General features: G+C 46.9%; 1 protein-coding gene across 2 annotated transcripts in view; it reads right to left on the bottom strand.

Moving 5' to 3' along the window:
* Positions 1 to 17,629, bottom strand: part of CHST11 (carbohydrate sulfotransferase 11) — a 279,382-nt gene extending 261,753 nt beyond the window's left edge. Inside the window, exon 1 of one of the 2 annotated variants that reach the window (XM_066263322.1) lies at positions 17,012 to 17,629. In XM_066263322.1, the coding sequence (XP_066119419.1) occupies positions 17,012 to 17,129 (118 nt within the window). In that variant the 5' untranslated portion in view covers positions 17,130 to 17,629. The remainder of the gene's footprint in view (positions 1 to 17,011) is intronic. The other variant, XM_066263331.1, reaches the window with a different exon arrangement.
* Between the last annotated feature and the right edge of the window lie 1,999 nt (positions 17,630 to 19,628).

Here is a 19,628-nt window from a genome sequence, read left to right as displayed (position 1 = left end):
ATGAAGGCCTCAGCACCCCACTCTAAATCAATCACTCCTTCTCTCCCTCCAAGCAGTCCATCTCTCTTTGTAACCTCAAGCACATATGGCCCATAAAACAGTTCATCAAGTGTGCCTCCTCCACCCCAACTCAATGAGTGCTCCCCGGGCAGGTCTTTACACTCAAACATTTGTATTAGAACCCCTTTAAACCAAATTTAAGCAATTTCCTGAATCCTCACTGAGTTTCAATGCCTCATGGAAAACTTTGAAGATACCTTAGTGGCCTGAAGTACTTTATCTATACACATCCCACTCAACAACTAACCTCTCCTATTTAACACCTAGAGTCCTAAGAGAGCCAACAGTCTTCCCAAAGGCTATATAACTTAAACCTAGCAATGATAACATGGCCTTCAATAAAGGGGGAAGGGGCAAAAAAAAAAAAAAAAAAAAAAAAGCAAACATAAAATCCCTATGCATAAAAAGTTGTAAAAAGTTCTCTAATACTTCAGAGCTGCCCTATCCAGTATAGTAGCCACCAGCCACATGGGGCTACCAAGCACTTGAACTGTGGTCAGGCTGAATTAAAGTATGTTGTAAATGTACACTATACACTGCATTTCTGAAGACTTAGTACCAAAAAATGTAAACTGCCCCAATAATTTTTAATATTGATTGCCTATTAAAATGATGACATCTTAGATATTAATTTCACCTGTTTTGGACTTTTTTTTCAACGTGGCTACTAGGAAATATAAAGTTACAGAACATTTCAACTGGACAGTGCCATCCCAGAAAAGTCTTGTTTCAGACCCTCTTATTCTGAGCTAAATGAGCAAGTCACACCATTACTCTGTGGTTACAGCACGTGAGAACCACATCTTGGTTAGCTGTTCATTTTGAGGATGTGTCTACATCTAGCCATGGTGTTAAATGACTAGTTTTTTTCTCTTACATGGCAGTTCACTCACCATAGAATTAAAGTGAAAATCAAATCAGCAAGGAAAAATGCTAAAATCCCATACCTACCAACCCAGGACAGGGTTTTTTTAAACTTGGGTACCAATCACCATCAGTGCAGTCACTCTTTTTTTTTTTTTTTTTTAATTTTTTATTCATTTTTTTAGGAGAAGGAGAGACAGGGAGAGATAGGAGAGACAGAGAGAGAAGGGGGGGAGGAGGAGGTGGAAGCATCAACTCCCATATGTGCCTTGACCAGGCAAGCCCAGGGTTTCGAACCGGCGACCTCACAGTCACTTTTTCAATAAATATTTACTAGTGACTACTGCTGTGGTCTGAATGGGCGTGTCTCCACCAAAACTCATATGTTGGGAATACAGTCAATAATACTGGTATGGTGTCAGATGAGTACTACTGAGGTGATCGCTTCATAAGTTACATAAATGTCTAATCACTATGTTGCACACCTGAAACTCAATAATATTGTCTATCCACTGTAATTGAAAAAGAATGTTTGATTTTTTAAAGTAAATAAATAAAAAGAACACAGAGTGAAAATTTCCAAGCAATCCTACTATAAAATAAAACTTATCATTAATAACTATGAAAATAACAAGGAAACCTGATGTCCAAGGTAACAGTATTAAGAAGCGGGCGGTTGGGGTGATTAGCTCAGGAATGGGATTAGTGACCTTATAAAAGACTTCAGAGATATAACAAGACTCTGCCTCCCAGAAGAAGGCTCTCACCAAGTGTGCTGGCACCCTGATCTTGACTTTCAGCCTATGGAACTGTGAGAAATAAATTCCTGTTGTTCATAAGCCATCTGGTCTGTGGTGTTGTTGCTGCAGCCCAAAAAAGGCAGCTACTACGTACCAGGCTCTACTCCAGATGTTGAGATACTGTGGTAAAAAACTCATGGCTTGCCCTTAACGAACCAGTATGCCAGAGTGTGTAATAATAGAAGTGTGCACACACCAAGTACCAAGGGATGCTGAGGAAGGACATCCATCCTCTTATTCTGTCCGAGAAGGGATGAAGGTTTCACACAGGACATAAAATATAAACTGGAATTTGACCTTAAGACACACGCAAGTTGCTTGGTCTGTGGCGGCACAGTGGCTAGAGCATCAACCTGGAATGCTGAGGTCGCCGGTTCCAGGCCCTGGGCTTGTTGGGTCAAGGCACACAAAACAAGCAGCAAACAATGAACAACTAAACTGAGGCAACTATGAGTTGATAACTTTTTGCTGCCCCCTCTGTAAAAATCAATAAATAAAATCTTTAAAAAAAAGACACATGCAAGTTGAAGAGAGAAATGAGTGTCATCTGAACACAGATGACTGTACCTGCCCAAGAGGGGATGAGCTCATCCAGGTATAGAATGTACAGTAAGAAGAGAAGGGGCTATCACCGAATGTACCGCTTTAAAACTATAGCGAGCTTACAGCCCTTGTAAAATAATTACCTCTTGACCTAATTAGCTGAAACCAAGAACATGTACGTGGGGTATGCTGGTGAGGTAAAGGGTATAGTCTTTGTGTCAGTCAGACCTGGGCCAGGATCCTGCTCCAGCTTTCCAGTTCTGGGACCTTAGGCAAGCTCCTTAACCTCTCTAGCCTCAGTTTCCTCTTCTGTACAATGGGATTGGTAAAAATGCTCACCTGCTAAGGCTATGGTGAAGATTAAATGTTATCATTCAAGCACAGCTTTTGGCATACTACCTTAGACACTGTAAGTTCTCAGGAAGTGATCATTATTGTTAGCATTATTTTTAGCAATACATCACAAAAATGTTGAACCTAAAAAAGGATTCCCAATTGATATTCTGGGTTTGATCATTCTTTATTGAGGGGAGAGGGCTATCCTGTGCATTGTAGGATATTTAGCTGCATCCCTGTCCTCTACCCACTAGATGCCAGTAGGATCCCCGCGACCCCACCCTAAGTGTGACAATCCAATTGTCTCCAGTCATTGCCAAATATCCGCTCCAGGTAGGGAGAGAAGGGAGCAAAATGGTTCCCACGGTTCTGAAGCAATAATGAGGAGAGGCAGAAACTGCATCTTGAAGGTCAAGGGCTAAAAAAGAAGAGACTTTTTCAACCTGGAAACAACCCTGAGCATGGACAGACTCCCCACCCTCGGTTAAGTATCAAATTCAGCAGGGACTGTCTCTAACCTGCCAGGGCCAGAGCAGGAAAGAGGATCAACGACACCGCGTGCCACAAGGATTTTTAAAGCACGAGTACCTGACTATGTAGTTGGGGGGCACTGACCTCTTGTCCCTTAAATTGTCAGAGTTAAAAAAAAAAATGACAACAGCCAATATAACAATAGCCGTCTGGAGTGAATAAATCAAAATTCATTCCTTTTTTTTTTTCAGATCGGCAAAAAATACTTTTTTTGGTGTGCCACAGTTTTTTTAGTGATTAGTTTCTGCATGCCATGATATGACAAAGGCTGAAAATCGCGCAACAGGAGATGCTGCGCCAGGCTCGCATTAAGAGCGGGGATGACTGGCCCTGTGCAAAAACCGGTAATGTCCTCCACCGCATACAGCAGGCCAGAAGGTGGAGAAAAGGGCCAAGCAGTGCTGCTGTCTTGTGTCATGAGCCACCCCAAGCCACCAAACCATTACTCAAGGAAGGGCAGCCATTGCACGGCTATTTTCCCCAGCCCACTTTTCACTCTCCTCGGAGTTCAGCTTCAGAAATGGCCTTGACGGATGTCCCGTGTTGTTTTATTTCTCAAGTGGCACCTTTTCAGGCTAATGGGAAACGGAGGGGTAATTAGGTGTATAATTGGGGGAGGAAAGCTATAGCCTTTGTATTCAGCGTGAAACCACAAGGCAGACTTCCCAACCAATAAACTCTGCTTTGGTAAAGCACTAAATCGTTGCCCTGTGCCGAGCTGAGCCTGAGTGCGGGGGCGGGGAGGTGCGTGCACAGCAGGGGAGGTGTGGGCAGTGGTCACAGGAGCCTAGAAGCCGGACTAGGTTAGTAAACCATACGGTGTTGGGCACACACAGGACATGAATAAACATTTGCTCAGGTTTCCAATTGGTTAAAATGCAACAGCATTTTTTAAACCTTTAGGCCAAAATCTGAGCATGAGGAACCACAGCACATTTATGTTTACAACAATATGGGTATACTGTCTCTGCATCTATTTTCAATGCATTTTCACACCTACTTTCTCATTTCGTCCTCACCACCATGTCAGAGAGGTGGTATTCCCACCATCACTTGGCAAATGAAGGGACTAAATCTTTGAGTCCATGACTTTCACTCAATTTTTAAGCCGCTACAATGTGCCAGGCACTCGCCCAAGTCACGGGATGTAACCAGGTACTGGACCAGATGCTGCTCGGGCGCAGAGTTTTGAGGTATTTCTCACTGAGGAACATCCTGGCGCTCAGACCCGATGACTCTAGGATGGGCAGACAGACCCCACCCTTTGAAGGGTATCTGGTATCCCTGGCCCTGCCCACTAAAGTCAGGTCTTCAATCCTTGAGACAATCAGGAGAATCCCCACTCAATTCCCCCACCAGACGTCCAGAGCAACATCATAAGTCAGACAGCCATGGTTTAATTCCAGTTCCACCAATTCCTCCCCAGTGTGATTTTAGACAAGGAACATTTTCCTATGCCTCAGTTTCTCCCCTACAAAATGGTGAGAATAACAGTGTGTGCTTTATAAGATGCCGTGAGGAATAATATATATTAAACACCTGACTCATGTCAACCTTCAGTAACTATAATAATATCTAATAAATGTGTCTTATTTCATTAGCTCATCTCCTTCCTATATATCCTCAATTCTCAGGTCCATTTTTTGGGGGGGAGGGGGAGAGGGAGAGAGAAGCATCCATTCATTATTCCACTTAGTTGTTCACCCATTGATTGCTTCTCACACATGCCCTGAGCAGGGCTCAAACTGGCACCCTCAGGGTCAACCTCGCGACTCTAGGATTGAACCAGCAATGGTGGCACTCTGGGATGATGCTGTATCCACTGTGCCACGAGCCAGGTACTCATCTGCTGGTTCTTTAAAGTCGCCTTCTCAGGGAGCCTTCCCTAACTACCCTATTTAAAATTGCCACCCCCTCACTGCTTGTATTTCAATCCTCCTTTATGCTTTTCTGTTCTCCGTAGCACTTGTCACCATCAAACATACTGTGTATTTTAAACATGCATCTCTTTATTGTGGCTCCCCCAGTCAAATGTATGATGAGGACACAGATTTTTGTCTCTTCTGGTTTCTTCTGTGTCTTTAGCACCTGGAATAGAGCCTAACTCTTAGAAAGCATTTAACAAAAATACCTTGAATGATGTTGACTGGGTATGGTAGGCAGAAAGCTGGTCTCTGGATTGCAAATTCTGTGCTCTTTTCACTATGGCGAGTGGCCACAGACAATGGTATTAAAGGTGAAATATGTCAACCATTAAGAAGCGTAAGGTGTTTCATTACAACGCTGCCTTAGAGGGGCCTTTGTGTTGTCCCTCTTCTGGAATTCTTTGAAGTTAACAGCTTCTAGCAGAAACCCAGCCATAGCCCATTTCACTTGAGTTGCTTTTGTAGGGTTTTTTTCCTCCAAAGCTTTTAAGATAATCACTGAAGCCAGGGATTGATAAGGACTTAAACACTTATATTACTGGGTTTCCTTATCTCTATCCACATCTACCTGAGTTAGAACTGCACACATTCCTCCCCATACTATTTCTCTAAAGCCAACTCAAACTCACCAGTATTCAAACAAGCTCTCTGGACTTTTACTCAAAGTTGACTGTGGCAGGTCTGACAATTCTCAATTACATTCATGACAAGTATAGACCTGGGGCTCCAAAGTCTAGTGGACACACTACCTATACCACAAAGGGACCTAGGAAGAAAACATCAGGCCTTCCATTTTACTTACTCTAAAAAAAAATTGTTAAAAATAGGAGTTAATGTTAAATACGAATTGATACAAACACCCCCATCTAACCTGTCATATCAAGTTACATGCCATTTATGAAATTTTAGAAGGAGACAGAAGGCCACACAGGGACCCTAGTGCCTGCCTCAATAATTCCATAGCTCTGGACATATGTCAAGATATCACCATTTACAATGGGATCATAAATAGAGTTACAGTTTATATTATCTACTTTCACCTAAAATAATCCTTACAAAATGAAATGGATTTAAAGAGATCCCAGGCAGGCAACCACAGTTTGGAGATAATACTTACCTGCACATGAGAAAATGACATTCCTCTCTCCCCAAAGCTTCGTGTATCACACTACAGGTAAGAAGGATGACAGGATCCGAGTTGACAAGAAGGCAGCCAACAGAATTACCCAGACAATAATGAACATGTGGATTCCCAATCACGTATCATTTGAAAGTTAGAAATAGCCTGACTGGTAGCACAGTAGATAGAGCAGGCTCACCAGCTTGAGCGCGGTGTCGCCGGCTTGAGCATGGGATCATAGACATGATTCCATGGTCACAGGCTTGAGCCCAAAGGCTGCTGGCTTGAGCCCAAAGGTCACTGGCTTGAGCCCAAGGTCGTTGGCTTGAGCAAGGGGTCACTAGCTCGGCTAGAGCCCCCAGGTCAAGGAACATATGAGAAAGCAATCAATGAACAACTAAAGTGATGCAATTATGAATTGATGCTTCTCATCCCTCTCCCCCCTTCCTGTCAGTCCCTGTCTATACCTGTTTCTCACTAAAAAAAAAGAAAAAGAAAAAAAAAGTTAGTAATACCATTATCCTACTTAGTTAATGGTAATAATAGGTATAAATTATCTAGAAACAAAACAGGTTGAGGATGACAACTCAAATATGTTTCACCAGTGGGGTGTGGTGAGTACTAGGGATGCTTGCTCATCACACATTCTACCCCCTTCCGTGGCTTTTCAATGCCACAGAGGCTGGCCATTTAACAGCTGCGTTTCCTACGCTTCCTTGAAGCCAGGTTTTTGGATGTGAATGTGGCTCCGCCAAGTAGAAGCAGTCACTCAAGAGTCAGAAAGCAGACATGAGCAAGATGCCATCTTCCTGCCTTCTGGTTTGTCTGCTACTGCCAAACGTGGTGATGGGGACACAAGGGCTTTTGGCAGCAGCATTACAGGGTCTGCTCTCCAGTTTCTTGGGTATTGAAAGGCAGCTGCAGTGGGTAAATGTCCCATCCCAGATCTGAAATCAGAATTTCTGATGTGTCATCGGGCTGTTCTTTGACTCAGGAGTTCCAGCGACAGTCTCAGGGGTAACAAAACCCCTGGGGGGTCACTTTTGAGCAGCCATGCCAATATATGTATATTTCTAAATCATTACATATACTATTAACTAGGGCTCACTCTTGAAGACACAGCGAGAGCCCTGTGCCTCCAGCCTGCCCATCAATTTTATAAGCACCAGATTCCCTGCATTACATACCTTTCTGCTTGCTTTAAATACCTAGACTGCTTTCAAGTTCCTGCCCTGAATCCTAGCACACCAGGAGCAAAGAGGTTTGGGAGACAAGTGAAATAAGCCACACGAGAAGCTGGTTAGCTACGGGAAGCCAGCCTGGCTCTGCCCTCTGGGCTCTGTGCATATTGGTGAGGTGGGGACAGGAGCAGAAAAAGTGTCTCTGGGAATCACTTACAGTCACGCCGCATGTAAAGATGTTTTAGTCCAGGACAGACCATTTATTGTATGTGACAGTGGTCCTATAGGATTATAATGGAGCTGAAAAACTCCTATTGCCCAGTGACATGGTAATCATTGTAACACTGCAGCACAATGCCTTACACACGTTTGCATATAAAAGTATAGCACATGCAGTTATATACAGTACTTGATACTTGACAATAGACGATTACATTTCTGGTTTATTTATGTATTATATTACAGTTTTCATTACTATTATTTTAGAGTGTTCTCCTTCTATTTAGAAAAAGTTTGCGCCTGACCTGTGGTGGCACAGTGGATAAAGCGTCAACCTGGAAATGCTGAGGTCGCCGGTTCAAAACCCTGGGCTTGCCTGGTCAAGGCACATATGGGAGTTGATGCTTCCAGCTCCTCCTCACCTTCTCCCTCTCTCCCTCTCTGTCTCTCTCTCTCCCTTTCTCTCTCCTCTCTAAAATGAATAAAAAAAATAAAGATTTAAAAAAAAAAAAAAAGAAAAAGTTTGCTGTGCCTGAGCAAGTGGTGGCTCAGTGGATAGAGCATCAGACTGGGACACAGAGGACCCAGGTTCAAAACCCCAAGGTCACAGGCTTGAGCGCGGGCTTACCAGCTTGAACATGGGATCACTGGCTTGAGTTTGGGATCACAGACATGATGACCCCACAGTCGCTGGCTTGAGTCAAAAGGTCGCTGGCTCTAAGCGCAAGGTCACTGACTTGAGCAAGGGGTCACTAGCTCTGCTGGAATCCCCCAGTCAAGGCACATATAAGAAAACAATCAATGAATAACTAAGATACTGCAACAGAGAATTGATGCTTCTCATCTCTCACTCTTCCTGTCTGTCCCTATCTGTCTCTCTCTGTGTCCCTCTCTGTCACACACACAAAAAAAGGAAAAGCTTGCTGTAAAACGATAAGATGGATTACTCCAGCAGCAGCCTCAGCCATCTCGTCCTCACTGTGTCTCTTGATTGCATGTTCTCTTGTGCTTACTTTAATCTTGTGTTGTTTTATAAGTTCAGTGTGGCCTAAAATTTGTACAGGATAAAAGTCTGCAGTCATAGACAGTCCTGACGTAGGCCTTCATACTCACCACTCACTGACTCACCCAGAGCAACTTCCAGTCCTATGTGCCCAATTCTTGGTAAGTGCCCTGTACAGCTGAACCATTTTTTATCTTTTATAACCGTATTCTGACTGTACCTTTTCTGTGTTTACATATGTTTGGGCATAGCAACACTTACCATTGTGCTACAGTTGCCTACAGTATTCAATACAGCAACATGCTGTACAGGCTTGTAGCTGAGAAGAAATTGGCTAGACCACATAGTGTAGTGAACAGCAGGCTATCCCACCTAGGTTAGTATGAGGGCACTCTGTGATGTTTGCACAAGGATGCCATCGCATAAAGACACATTTCTCAGAACATATCCATATCTATCCGTCCTTAAGGGCTAAGCAGAGCATAGCTGTATTTGCACCTCTGGGCCAAGCTCTAACACAGGACCCATCGCCTGCTGAATCAAAAGAGAAAGAAGTACCAGTAAACAAATAACCACAAAACATTTCTAAAAGGACTGGCCAAGAGAAAAGGCCCTGAGAGCTCAGTAGGCAGGAAAGAAACTATAATCCACACTGCTGATACTTTCCCCTTGAAATGTCCTAGTTTGAGCTTCCAGGGTCAAGCCCCAAGTTAGAGAACTAATACTTCACCACCCTTCCCATTCTAATTCTTACCAACATCATCCATCCATCAGAGAGATACCAATGGCAAGCCCTCAGGCTCTGAGAATGGGCAGATCTCTCAGGCAGGCAGAAAAGACTTAGTAATGGCCTGACCAGGCTGTGGTGCAGCGGATAGAGCATCAGACTGGGATGCGGAGGACCCAGGTTCGAGACCCCGAGGTCGCCAGCTTGAGCACAGGCTCATCTGGTCTGAGCAAAGCTCACCAGCTTGGACCCAAGGTCGCTGGCTCCAGCAAGGGGTTGCTCGGTCTGCTGAAGGCCCGCGGTCAAGGCACATATGAGAAAGCAATCAATGAACAACTAAGGTGTCGCAACAAAAAACTGATGATTGGTGCTTCTCATCTCTCTCAGTTCCTGTCTGTCCCTGTCTATCCCTCTCTCTGACTCACTCTCTGTCTCTGAAAAGAAAGAAAGAAAGAAAGAAAGAAAGAAAGAAAGAAAGAAAGAAAGAAAGAAAGAAAGAAAGAAAGAAAGAGCCTGCCCATCAAAGGATAGCACAGTGCTAAAATGCCATCAAGGACCCTGACCAGTTGGCTCAGCAGTAGAATGTCAGCCCTGCGTGTGGAAGTACGGGGTTTGATTCCCAGTCAGGGCTCACAGGAGAAGAGACTATCTGCTTCTCCACCCATCCCTCTCCTTTCTCTCTCTCTCTCTGTCTCTCTCTCCCTCCCTCCTGCAGCAGCCATGGTTCGAATGAACAAGCAAGTAGCCTCCGACCACTGAGGATGGCTCCAAGGCCCCTCCTCAGAAGCTAAAATAGCTTAGCTGCCAAGCAACAGAGCAGCAACCCCAGATAGGCAGAACATCAGCCCAACATGGGGTTTACCAGATGAATCCTGGTCAGGGTGCATGCGGGAGTCTGTCTCTCTGCCTCCCTGCCTCTCACTTTATTAAAAAAAGAAAAAGAAAAAAAATGCCATCAAGGACAACACAGTCAAATTTCATAAGCATGAAAATGTGAAAGTATGAGTGTCTTAGAATCGATAAAAAAATTATTGTCCATGGGATTAGGAAGTGGGGGAACCCCACACCAGGACCCAGCTCTTCTACTCCCAAACCATCAATCCATTCAATCTCTGTTTTTATTGAGTGTCTACCCAAGTCAGGGACTATTTATAGTTGTTTTTATTCATGAATGCCATTTCCCCATACAAACTCAGTTAAACATTTTCTCAAATCCCTTTTTCTGATTTGTACATTACAGCTTTAAAAATGGAACATAAGGGTGGTCTAATCTGGGGCAGGGTTGGCAGAGGGGGAATGGAATTTACTTGGCAACTGCTTTATCAAGTGCACTAAACACAAAAGTGAAAATAAGAGGCTTCATTGCTTCCACCCCATCCACACCCCCTCCTGCCAGTGTCCCCTGCTCAAACCCCAGCATGGTTTCCCATCCCAACCTTAGTTAAGGCCAAGGCTAAGGTCCACACAATCTCTTTCCAGCTCATAATCTTTGACTGCTCCCTCTCTCTGCTCTGAATACTCAGAGTTGCTGGCCATGCAGGTTCCCACCTCAGGGACCAGACCTGTGCTGCTCTCTGCCTGGAACATTCTACCTGGGACAGACACGTGGCTACTCCCTCGCCTCCTTCAGGTCTCTGCTCTCCAAGGTCATTTTACCAGTGGCAGTCCCTAATTACCTCTATGAAATTGCAACCCCTGCCTCTCACACCTCTCATCCACCTTCCCTGCTTTGTTTTTCTCTCTTCGCACAATCTGGCATGCCACACATTTTACTTCTGTCTGTGCTGAATGTCTGGCTACCATACTAGAATGTAAGTTCCATGAGGGCAGGCATCAATATTTGTGTTGTATCCCCAGTGCCTAGAACAGTGGTTCTCAATCTTTCTAATGCCGTGACCCTGCAATACAGTTCCTCATGTTGCGGCGACCCCAAACCAAAAAATAATTTTGGTGGCTACTTCATAACTGTAATTTTGCTACAGTTATGATTCGGAATGTAAATACCTGATATGCATTATGTATTTTCCGATGGCTTTAGGCGACCCCGCCAGGGTCGCGGCCCACAGGTTGAGAACCGCTGGCCTAGAACAACATCTGGCACAAAGCAGAAGAGCAGAGACCAAAAGACAGAAAGGAAGAGCAACTCTGCTCTTACATTTTGATCAATCCTGTTTGATCTAAGATGCATCACATTACAAATTCCAGGAATTGTTTGAGAGACAGATCAAATTAATAACCTCACAGGAAGAACTGCCTCCCCCTTCATGTCTCAAAATTCAAGAGAGGAAAAACTGTGGAGAGCAAATGAGTCAGCAAAACAACTTCCAGTTTTTCTTAGGATCTGAACTTAGAAGTGGCCTGCTGGCAATGACTTTCAAGAGAGCCCTTTTCACTTACCCTCCCCAGATCAAGAAGAGCTCTGTCCTTTCGAAGGACTTAAGGGAAAGGGTGGTGCCTTTGATTTCCTGTTTTTAAATGCCTGTGCTAATAGAGCTGGTCCTGAGCAAAATGACTTTTCAACCAGATAAATACAACCAGAAGCCGCCTCTGCTGGAGGATGGCTCCCCTGGACGCAAGCCCCTAAGAAGTCCTCCACCCACCCTTTCTCTGGTGCCTGATCACTTTTATTACAGGAGATGGAAGGAGGACTCCTCAACAGTGGCTACAGCTGTCACAGGAAATTGCCAGTGTATCTGTCGCATCTGAATGCAGCTATGAAAACACCCCACTGAGGTGCAGACACTTAAACTGCCAGGGGGTCACCCCATATTGAAAATGGCTTATCCTTCAGTTACTTAATGCTGCTTCAGGGCTCATGACGGTCTCACATTTGAGACCTTCCTGACACCTCTTCAAAGGAAGTTGTAGATAGATAACATAAGAACAGCCCCTCCAGGCCCTGGCCGGTTGGCTCAGTGGTAGAGCATCGGCCTGGTGTGTAGAAGTCCCGGGTTCGATTCCCGGCCAGGACACACAGGAGAAGCGCCCATCTGCTTCTCCACCCCTCCCCCCCTCCTTCCTCTCTGTCTCTCTCTTCCCCTCCCGCAGCCAAGGCTCCATTGGAGCAAAGATGGCCCGGGCGCTGGGGATGGCTCCTTGGCCTCTGCCCCAGGCGCTGGAGTGGCTCTGGTCGCAACGGAGCGACACCCTGGAGGGGCAGAGCATCACCCCCTGGTGGGCGTGCCAGGTGGATCCTGGTCGGGAGCATGGGGGAGTCTGTCTGACTGTCTCTCCCCGTTTCCAGCTTCAGAAAAATACAAAAAAAAAACAAAAAAAAGAACAGCCCCTCCGGCTCCAAAACTCATTTCTTTAATTTAAAATTAAATATGTGTAAGCACACTCAGACTGATAAATCTTGCAAAGAGGGTGGGAGGGGGAGCAGAGGTACAAGTATATTCAAGTCTATAAATTGAAAAGGTTGTGGTCAAATTTTAAACTTAACAGTCACCATAATGATGTATTTTTCTAAAATACATATTATCAAATGGGGTACAAAATGCATGATGTGACCTCAACTATTTTTTCGATTTATATATTCTATAATATATAGAAAAAAGTACCAGCTGCTTCTGGGTGGTGGAATAAAGGATTATTTCCATTCTGTACTTCCTAAATTTTATAAAATGAGCACATATTGTTTATAATTAGATTAAAATTATAGTGTAGAAGTGTTTTACATTCAATGAAATCAAGTGAAACTAGAAAGGGGTAACCCAAGAAGTCCTTAAATAAAGGGTATAACCTTTCAATACATTCAACCAAAGCAAAGAAATCCCAGGAGACAGTGAAAGTAAACATATTGCAAAAGGAAAAAGAAATTGGCAATGAGAGGAAGGGAACAAGGCAACAGGCTTTCTCTTCCCCAGCTTCTGGGGGCAGGAGCTTCGGAACAAAAGCACAGGCCTCCCCTCTGGAGCAACACCAAAGGGAGGTGCAGAGGAGCTGCCTCTTCGGGGCACACAAGCAGCGTGGGGGCCTTCAGCTCCATCCAAGCCCCGCTATCTGAGGAAGGCACCCAGACACTTCACAGACACGCTTTAACGTATGAATGTACCTTCACAGGGTGCGTTCACTGAGGGACTCGAGCAGGTACAGAAACGACCAGCGTGTGGTTTCACTCTCACTGACTAAACAAGCGGTTCACGCCAGAAAAACTGTCTGTCCTGCGGATGTGTTTCTTCAGGTCACTTGGCTAAACAAGGCCAGGCTTCCCCAGTACCCCGACACTGAGCAGTGCCTTGGAGTCCTCACACCCCCAGGCAACAAACAGAGGCCATGGGGAATAGACCCATCTGGTGCCACAGGAGCTTAAACCAAATCCATGTCTCAGAGGAATTCAGAGACCAGAAAGTCAAGAAAGCATTCCCCACCCACCCACCCAGAGAAAGCCCAACTACTGACCAGGCCTGTTTGGCAAGGCTTGACACAACCTTCCTGAACACCAGAGAAGCCAGTCTCCTAGAGGTTAGCTACTTACTTGCTCCATGCATTCATCCAGCAAATATTTTATTGAGAATCATCAGTGTGTTGGGCACTGTGCAAAACAGCAGGATTCAAATGCGGCCTACAACCTGGTCCCTGCCCTAAAAGATATTCTTGGCAAACACCATTAATTCAGTGTCAAAGATCTAAAGAAAACGGCCTTCCTGACTGACAAGGCCCTCTTCTGCTGAACTCTCCAAACAAATTCAAGGCTGAACTCGCAAGTGTACACACGACTCAAGTTTGTGAATTACAAAAGTGCAAAAGACAATGGATGCCAGAAGAGAATCAGAAGAAAGACCCCACCACCTGGTTGTTTCCTTTTTCCTTTCTGTCCCACCTCCTTCACACACCAGGTATTCACTAGCCACCAATGAATCCATGTCATTTGGAATACTATTTTTCTCAGATCTAGGCATTTGAAACTCATGCCAGAGGGCTCCAAATTTTTAGCAACACAATCTGTGCCATGCTGTGCCTTCTGCCTCTCTCAGGGTTATCTGGAGAGACTAAAACTGAAGAGCCAGGGGAAAGGATCAGTGATCATCACCTTAAATCATGACCCTAAATCCTTCAATGAAGCAAAGATTGGCTAACTTTCAAAGAAACTCAAAGGAAAAAGCGCATCAGCCATCATCAACAGTGTAGCTTAAAAAAAATGGGGAAAAAAGAAAATGTTTAATATGGACTTCAAAGCACACTTTATGTTCATATAATAACCATTGACGTGGCATTTATGTGGAACCAGATGTCATTCAAAATAAAGCAGACCTTTCAATCGAGCTATTTACGATTCTATATTCGATAGAACGTATTGAAAGTAGCACTTGCTATAGGCTGGAGAAAAAATATCAGGAGAACACATTCATAGAGATGTGACTAATAAACAAATGCCATTTCCTGGGAGGAAGTGGAATCAGGAAGGGAAGCGAAGGCTGAGAGCAGAGAGTCAAGGACAGAGGATCGTTATCATGATGCACAGCCTTAGGAAAGGTTCTCCCGCTGGTCCCAAAAGACCAGACTGGAAAGGGCTAATGCCACATTCCAGTCGACTTAATATTCTACCTTGAGCTGGAAATTTTAGCAAAGTGCCAATTACAAGTTGGACATTTCTTCCCAGTGTCTCTGGCTAGAAAGGTACTTCCTAATTCTTACCCAGGAAAAGAAAAGGCCAGGATGCATGGAAACCATGGGTAATCACACTCTTAGTATTTCACTGGACAACTTAACATGCACAGAAAAGTCCAAGTGCATTCTTGCTGGAGGCCGACACTTCCCCCTCTTCCAGGCATTTCTGCAGAGAATTACCTGGCATACTCGGGTCCAGGCAAAACTTTAAGTGGTCTAAACACATCTCCAGGGTCTAGACCAAAGCATTCAGTTCTTTGTTTAAACTGTTTGAGCATCAGTGTATTTGCACACCACCCAGTCCCCCAGCCCTCTGGGGTGGAGTCTGGCCTGGCCTCCAGGATGCCACTGTCTGTCTGGTCCTGCCCGCTACAACCACCACCTGGCAGCCGGAATGTAAGCGAGGTCCATTTTTAAATTCCCTTAAGAAGTTTCACAACCACCGGTTTGGGTGAGGTGACAAACCTGCTGTAGTTTGCTGACAGGAAACTAAAAATACCCTACAGCAAACAAAAGCCATCTTTTACAAGGCTGGCTCGCATGTCCTGAGGTTACAAGGGGTGGTGTTAGACCATATCCTTGGCAGCGTAGCCGCCTGACAACGGCTCCTCGTGGGGCAGAGGGGCCATTCTGTACACGCGCTGTCAAGGAATCTCGCAGCAGCCTGCATATTTGATGGAAAGAACAGCCTTATTCCTCCGCCGTCATCCCAAACCCAGATGAGGTGAGTTCGGGTCTGTTCAAAGTGTTAGATACACACGCAAAGAAGAGCAAGGCAAAAAACAAAACAAAACAAAAAACACAGCAAGCCCGTTTCCCTGGAAAGAAACGTGTTCCAGCTCCCTTCTCCTTGAAATTATAAAAGCAAATTATGACTGCGACTGGGCTGAGAAAGGCAACCCACAGGCGTAAAAAAAAAAAAAAAAAAAAAGATTTCCGAGCCAACGCAGCCAGGCCTGGCCTGCTGCGGGCGGGGGACGCCCGTGGCTGGGCGGGGAGATCACGTTACCCCGGAAGCCTCCGCCGAAGGTTCTTTCTACCTGTTGGGCTTCAGAGGCGAGCTGTGAACCCCTGGCTGCCGCGCACCAGGGCGCCCGTCCCATCCCGGATCCCAAACTTTCCTTCGCGCCCCTTGGAAAGGGAGAGCCCAGTTCAGATTTCAGACGTGAAAGCGTCTAAGCCACCGGGATCTGAGAGGAGAGGTCTTACTCCCACACGGCCCGGAGGTCTCCGAGTGCATGGAGCCCAGGAAAGGGACGATGTGACTTGACGGTCAGCCCAGAACCCGGCCGAAGTTTCCTACAAAACTGCAGTGGCCAAGACGTGACCCAGGAGCTCCGGGCTCCCTGGCTCAGAGTGGGGGCTAGGACGGCTGGGGGGTGTGGGGAAGGGATGGCTGGAGCAGGGCCAAAGGCTCTAGCCTCAAGGTCAATGCGGATCCGGACTCCCGGGGAAAAGAGCCAGAGCCAGGCCCCTTCCCCAGCCTGGTGGAGGGGCAGCGCCGGGGACCAAACCTCTCCCCACACCTGCTCAGCGCGGTGCCGAGCCCTAGACACGTGGGAGCCGAGCCCCGGGCTCTCCAGAGTTCCCGGCACACTCTACCTCGCCGGAGCGCGCACCCTTCGCCCCTGGCATCCCCCCCAGGAAGGGACAACGCGCGGGGGCGCAGGGCGGCCGGCTCCCCGCTCCTCTTTCATCCTCCGATTGGGCCGGGGGGGGGGGGGAGAGTTTCACTCTCTTCAAACCGACTCACCCCAGCAGCATCGCACAACCTCTACCTTTCACAGCTACCTCGCAGACTGACAGACAGAAGACACAAAGAAAAACACACACACACACACACACACACACACACACACACACTAACGCCCCTCCAGGTCCCATCCTCCATCCGGAGCCAGGAAGAAGCACATCTTCCCTCTCCCTCCCCATCCCGACTCGGTGACCCGGGAAAACCCGGGCAGCAAGGAGCCCCGAGGTGGCCGAGGGAGAAGAGGTAAGGATGAAAGAGGCAGAAACCAGGCGGAGCGACTGAGCGAGAGCACGAGAGAGAAGAAAATATCCAACAAAACCACGCTAACGCGCCCCCTACCTGGGTGCAACATACTTTGGAAATAGAAGATGACCAGGATAAAGGATCCCAAGCAAGTGGCCAGCACCATACGGCAAATTCTGTTCATCCTCATCACTTCCAGCAGCGCTGGCTTCATGGCTTTGTCCTGCCAATGGGGACCGGAGTGTCCGGGAGGCGCGCCCGGGGCGCAGAACGGGGACCCCGCAGCGCGGAGCGGAGTCCAGGAGGCACAGAGCAGAGCTGGGAGGGTTCGGAAGGAGGATCGGGCTAGTTCTGCAGCCGCTCTCGGAGCCCCTAGCCCCGGGCTGCGGTGTGGAAGACGCTAGAGTTGCTCTGGAAGTGCCAAGATGCGTGGATCCGCCGGCTGCGCGCTCTGGATCCTCCTGCTGTTCCTCCTCGCTTCGCCGCCGCCGCCTTTGCTCCCGCCGGCGGCCGCCGCTGCCTTCGAGCCGGCCGGGCGGCTGGGGTGCGAGCGGTGATGGTGGTGCTGCCGCCGCTGCCGCTGCGCTGGCCGCTGTGGCTGTCGGACCGGCCCTCTTCCTCCTCTCCAAAGGCTACTTCATTGCGCTCGAATGATCTATATATTCCGGGGCTGGGTTTTACCAAATGCAACTCGCATCCCCCGGCTAGGGGAGGGCGCCTGCGGAGAGCCGGGAGGAGGGAGGGGCCCGAGCTTAGGGGCGGAGCGTCGCGCTCCCCCCGCCCCTACCCGGGACTTGGTCGCGTCCAGCTGTTTCCCGGGGAGTGCGGAGTGCGCGCGACGCTCCCGCAGGGTCCCAAAAGCCCTCAGTCCCTGGCCGGCCCGGCCGCCGTCTGGAGGTTGTGTCAGCGTTTCCATGACAAAACCCGAAGGAAAAAAATACGAATAGAATCGCCTCGGTGCTGCCACCCATTCGTACCGGCGTTTGTAAAGGAAAGTGGCGGGGAACCGATAGGGCACCGGGACCGTGTAGGGGTCTGGTGCTACGCGATGATTTAAAATCCCTGGACAGACAAGGTAGCCGGAATGTTGCCCCTGGCCCCCAGAGAGCTAGTGCCCTTTCCCGAAACTCAGAACGGGGTGGTTTCGTTTTTCTTTCAAACGATAGCCCAGCTTGAGCGACGTTTTAAGAAAGGGGTTAAAAGAGGCTGACTTCAGGTCAAGGTTAGGGAAACGGCACCACCCGCACGGGTCAGGCGGCAGATGAGCTTTCCCAGGAATTTGCCCAGAGTCTCTGACACCCACCCCCTCAACAGGGCAAAAGGGGGTTGTGGATTTTAAAACTCTGGCTCCCCCGCGGTCACTGGCACCCAAATCCAAGAACTGCTAGGAAAGCCAAACCTGCCTTATCATTGGAAGGTAAATGGGAAAATGGTGTTTTGCTTTCTTGTATTGTCTGACGTGACTTAAAACGCCCAATTCCATGTATTGAAGTTGTTTAGTAATCAATAAAGTGGATTCGGGCAAATGGTGTGGCAATCACAGGCTCACCCATCCAGTACTAACTGGAGAAACTAAGTTACTACAGACAACTTATCTACTACTACCCAGAATCCAAGATCTTGTTCTGCCCTTTGTGTTTCCTGGAAGCAGAAATAGTCACTGGCATGTCCTTTTATTTTCCTTATAAATTTACAGTGTTTTTAAAAGTTAAAGGATTATTTGAATTCTAATAATAATATATATACCAGGAAAAATATGTGTTATTGTAAAGACCAGCTAACTTTTATGCCATGTTATCAAATTGTTACTACCATAACTGGATGAAATAAGACAATGTGGCTTTCAGTGCCTCTCACTCCCATAATAGGCATTTGACAGATACTGATTGGATCAGACTGTAATGGGCCTGATCCTCTCAGTGCATCAGAGACACATCTTGCAAACAGATACATTCAGCAGAAACCACCTCTATAACCTCCATTCCCTTCCTCCCAGTTTCCTCCAGCAGTCACAATGTAGGGAAAAATAACCAAGTCAGCAGCCTTGCCTTTGATTACAGAAGACAATCAATTACAGCACAATATTTATGTAGCTGGTTTGTACTGCATCAATTTGTACTCACTTGTGAATGAGTGGCTTGATAAAGGCTGTGGAGCTGAACAAGCTCCAGCACAAAGTCATTCTCCAGTGATTTCCCCCACAGGAAATTGGGGGTGGGAGCTGCAAACCCCTACCCCACCTCCTAACCAAGGGAACATGGCTAGGTGAGCACTTTGCCTAGAATGGCAGGCTCATTTAACTCCTGGTTTTACAGGGCAGGGAGGGGAAGAGATTTGCTCCCAGCCACCCAGCTGTTCCCACACCTTCCAGGACAGAGACCACACTCTACCTATACAAAGGCCTGCACATGCAGAAGGCAATCTGGGAAGTCACAGGGCCCAAGGAGAGGTCATTTCTAAAATGCTGGTGGGTCCTAGAGGGGTTGAGTTGGCCCACATGGTGGGGAAGGATGATGAGCCATGCCTAGCATCCATTTTTTGGCATTCTCACAATAAGGAATTGGCCCAGACATACAGTGAGGAATAAGGTTCTAACAGGTAAACTACCACCTCTTCCAAGAAGCCTGCCCTGATTTCTCAACTGAAGTATCCTTGTTTCTCCCTTGTGCTCTGAGCACTAGATCCAAATACCTCCTGAGTCACTGTACCCACT

Source organism: Saccopteryx bilineata, chromosome 1 (genome assembly GCF_036850765.1).
Source record: "Saccopteryx bilineata isolate mSacBil1 chromosome 1, mSacBil1_pri_phased_curated, whole genome shotgun sequence".
NCBI classification, from domain to species: domain Eukaryota; kingdom Metazoa; phylum Chordata; class Mammalia; order Chiroptera; family Emballonuridae; genus Saccopteryx; species Saccopteryx bilineata.
This window is presented reverse-complemented; position numbering and strand designations above follow the sequence as displayed.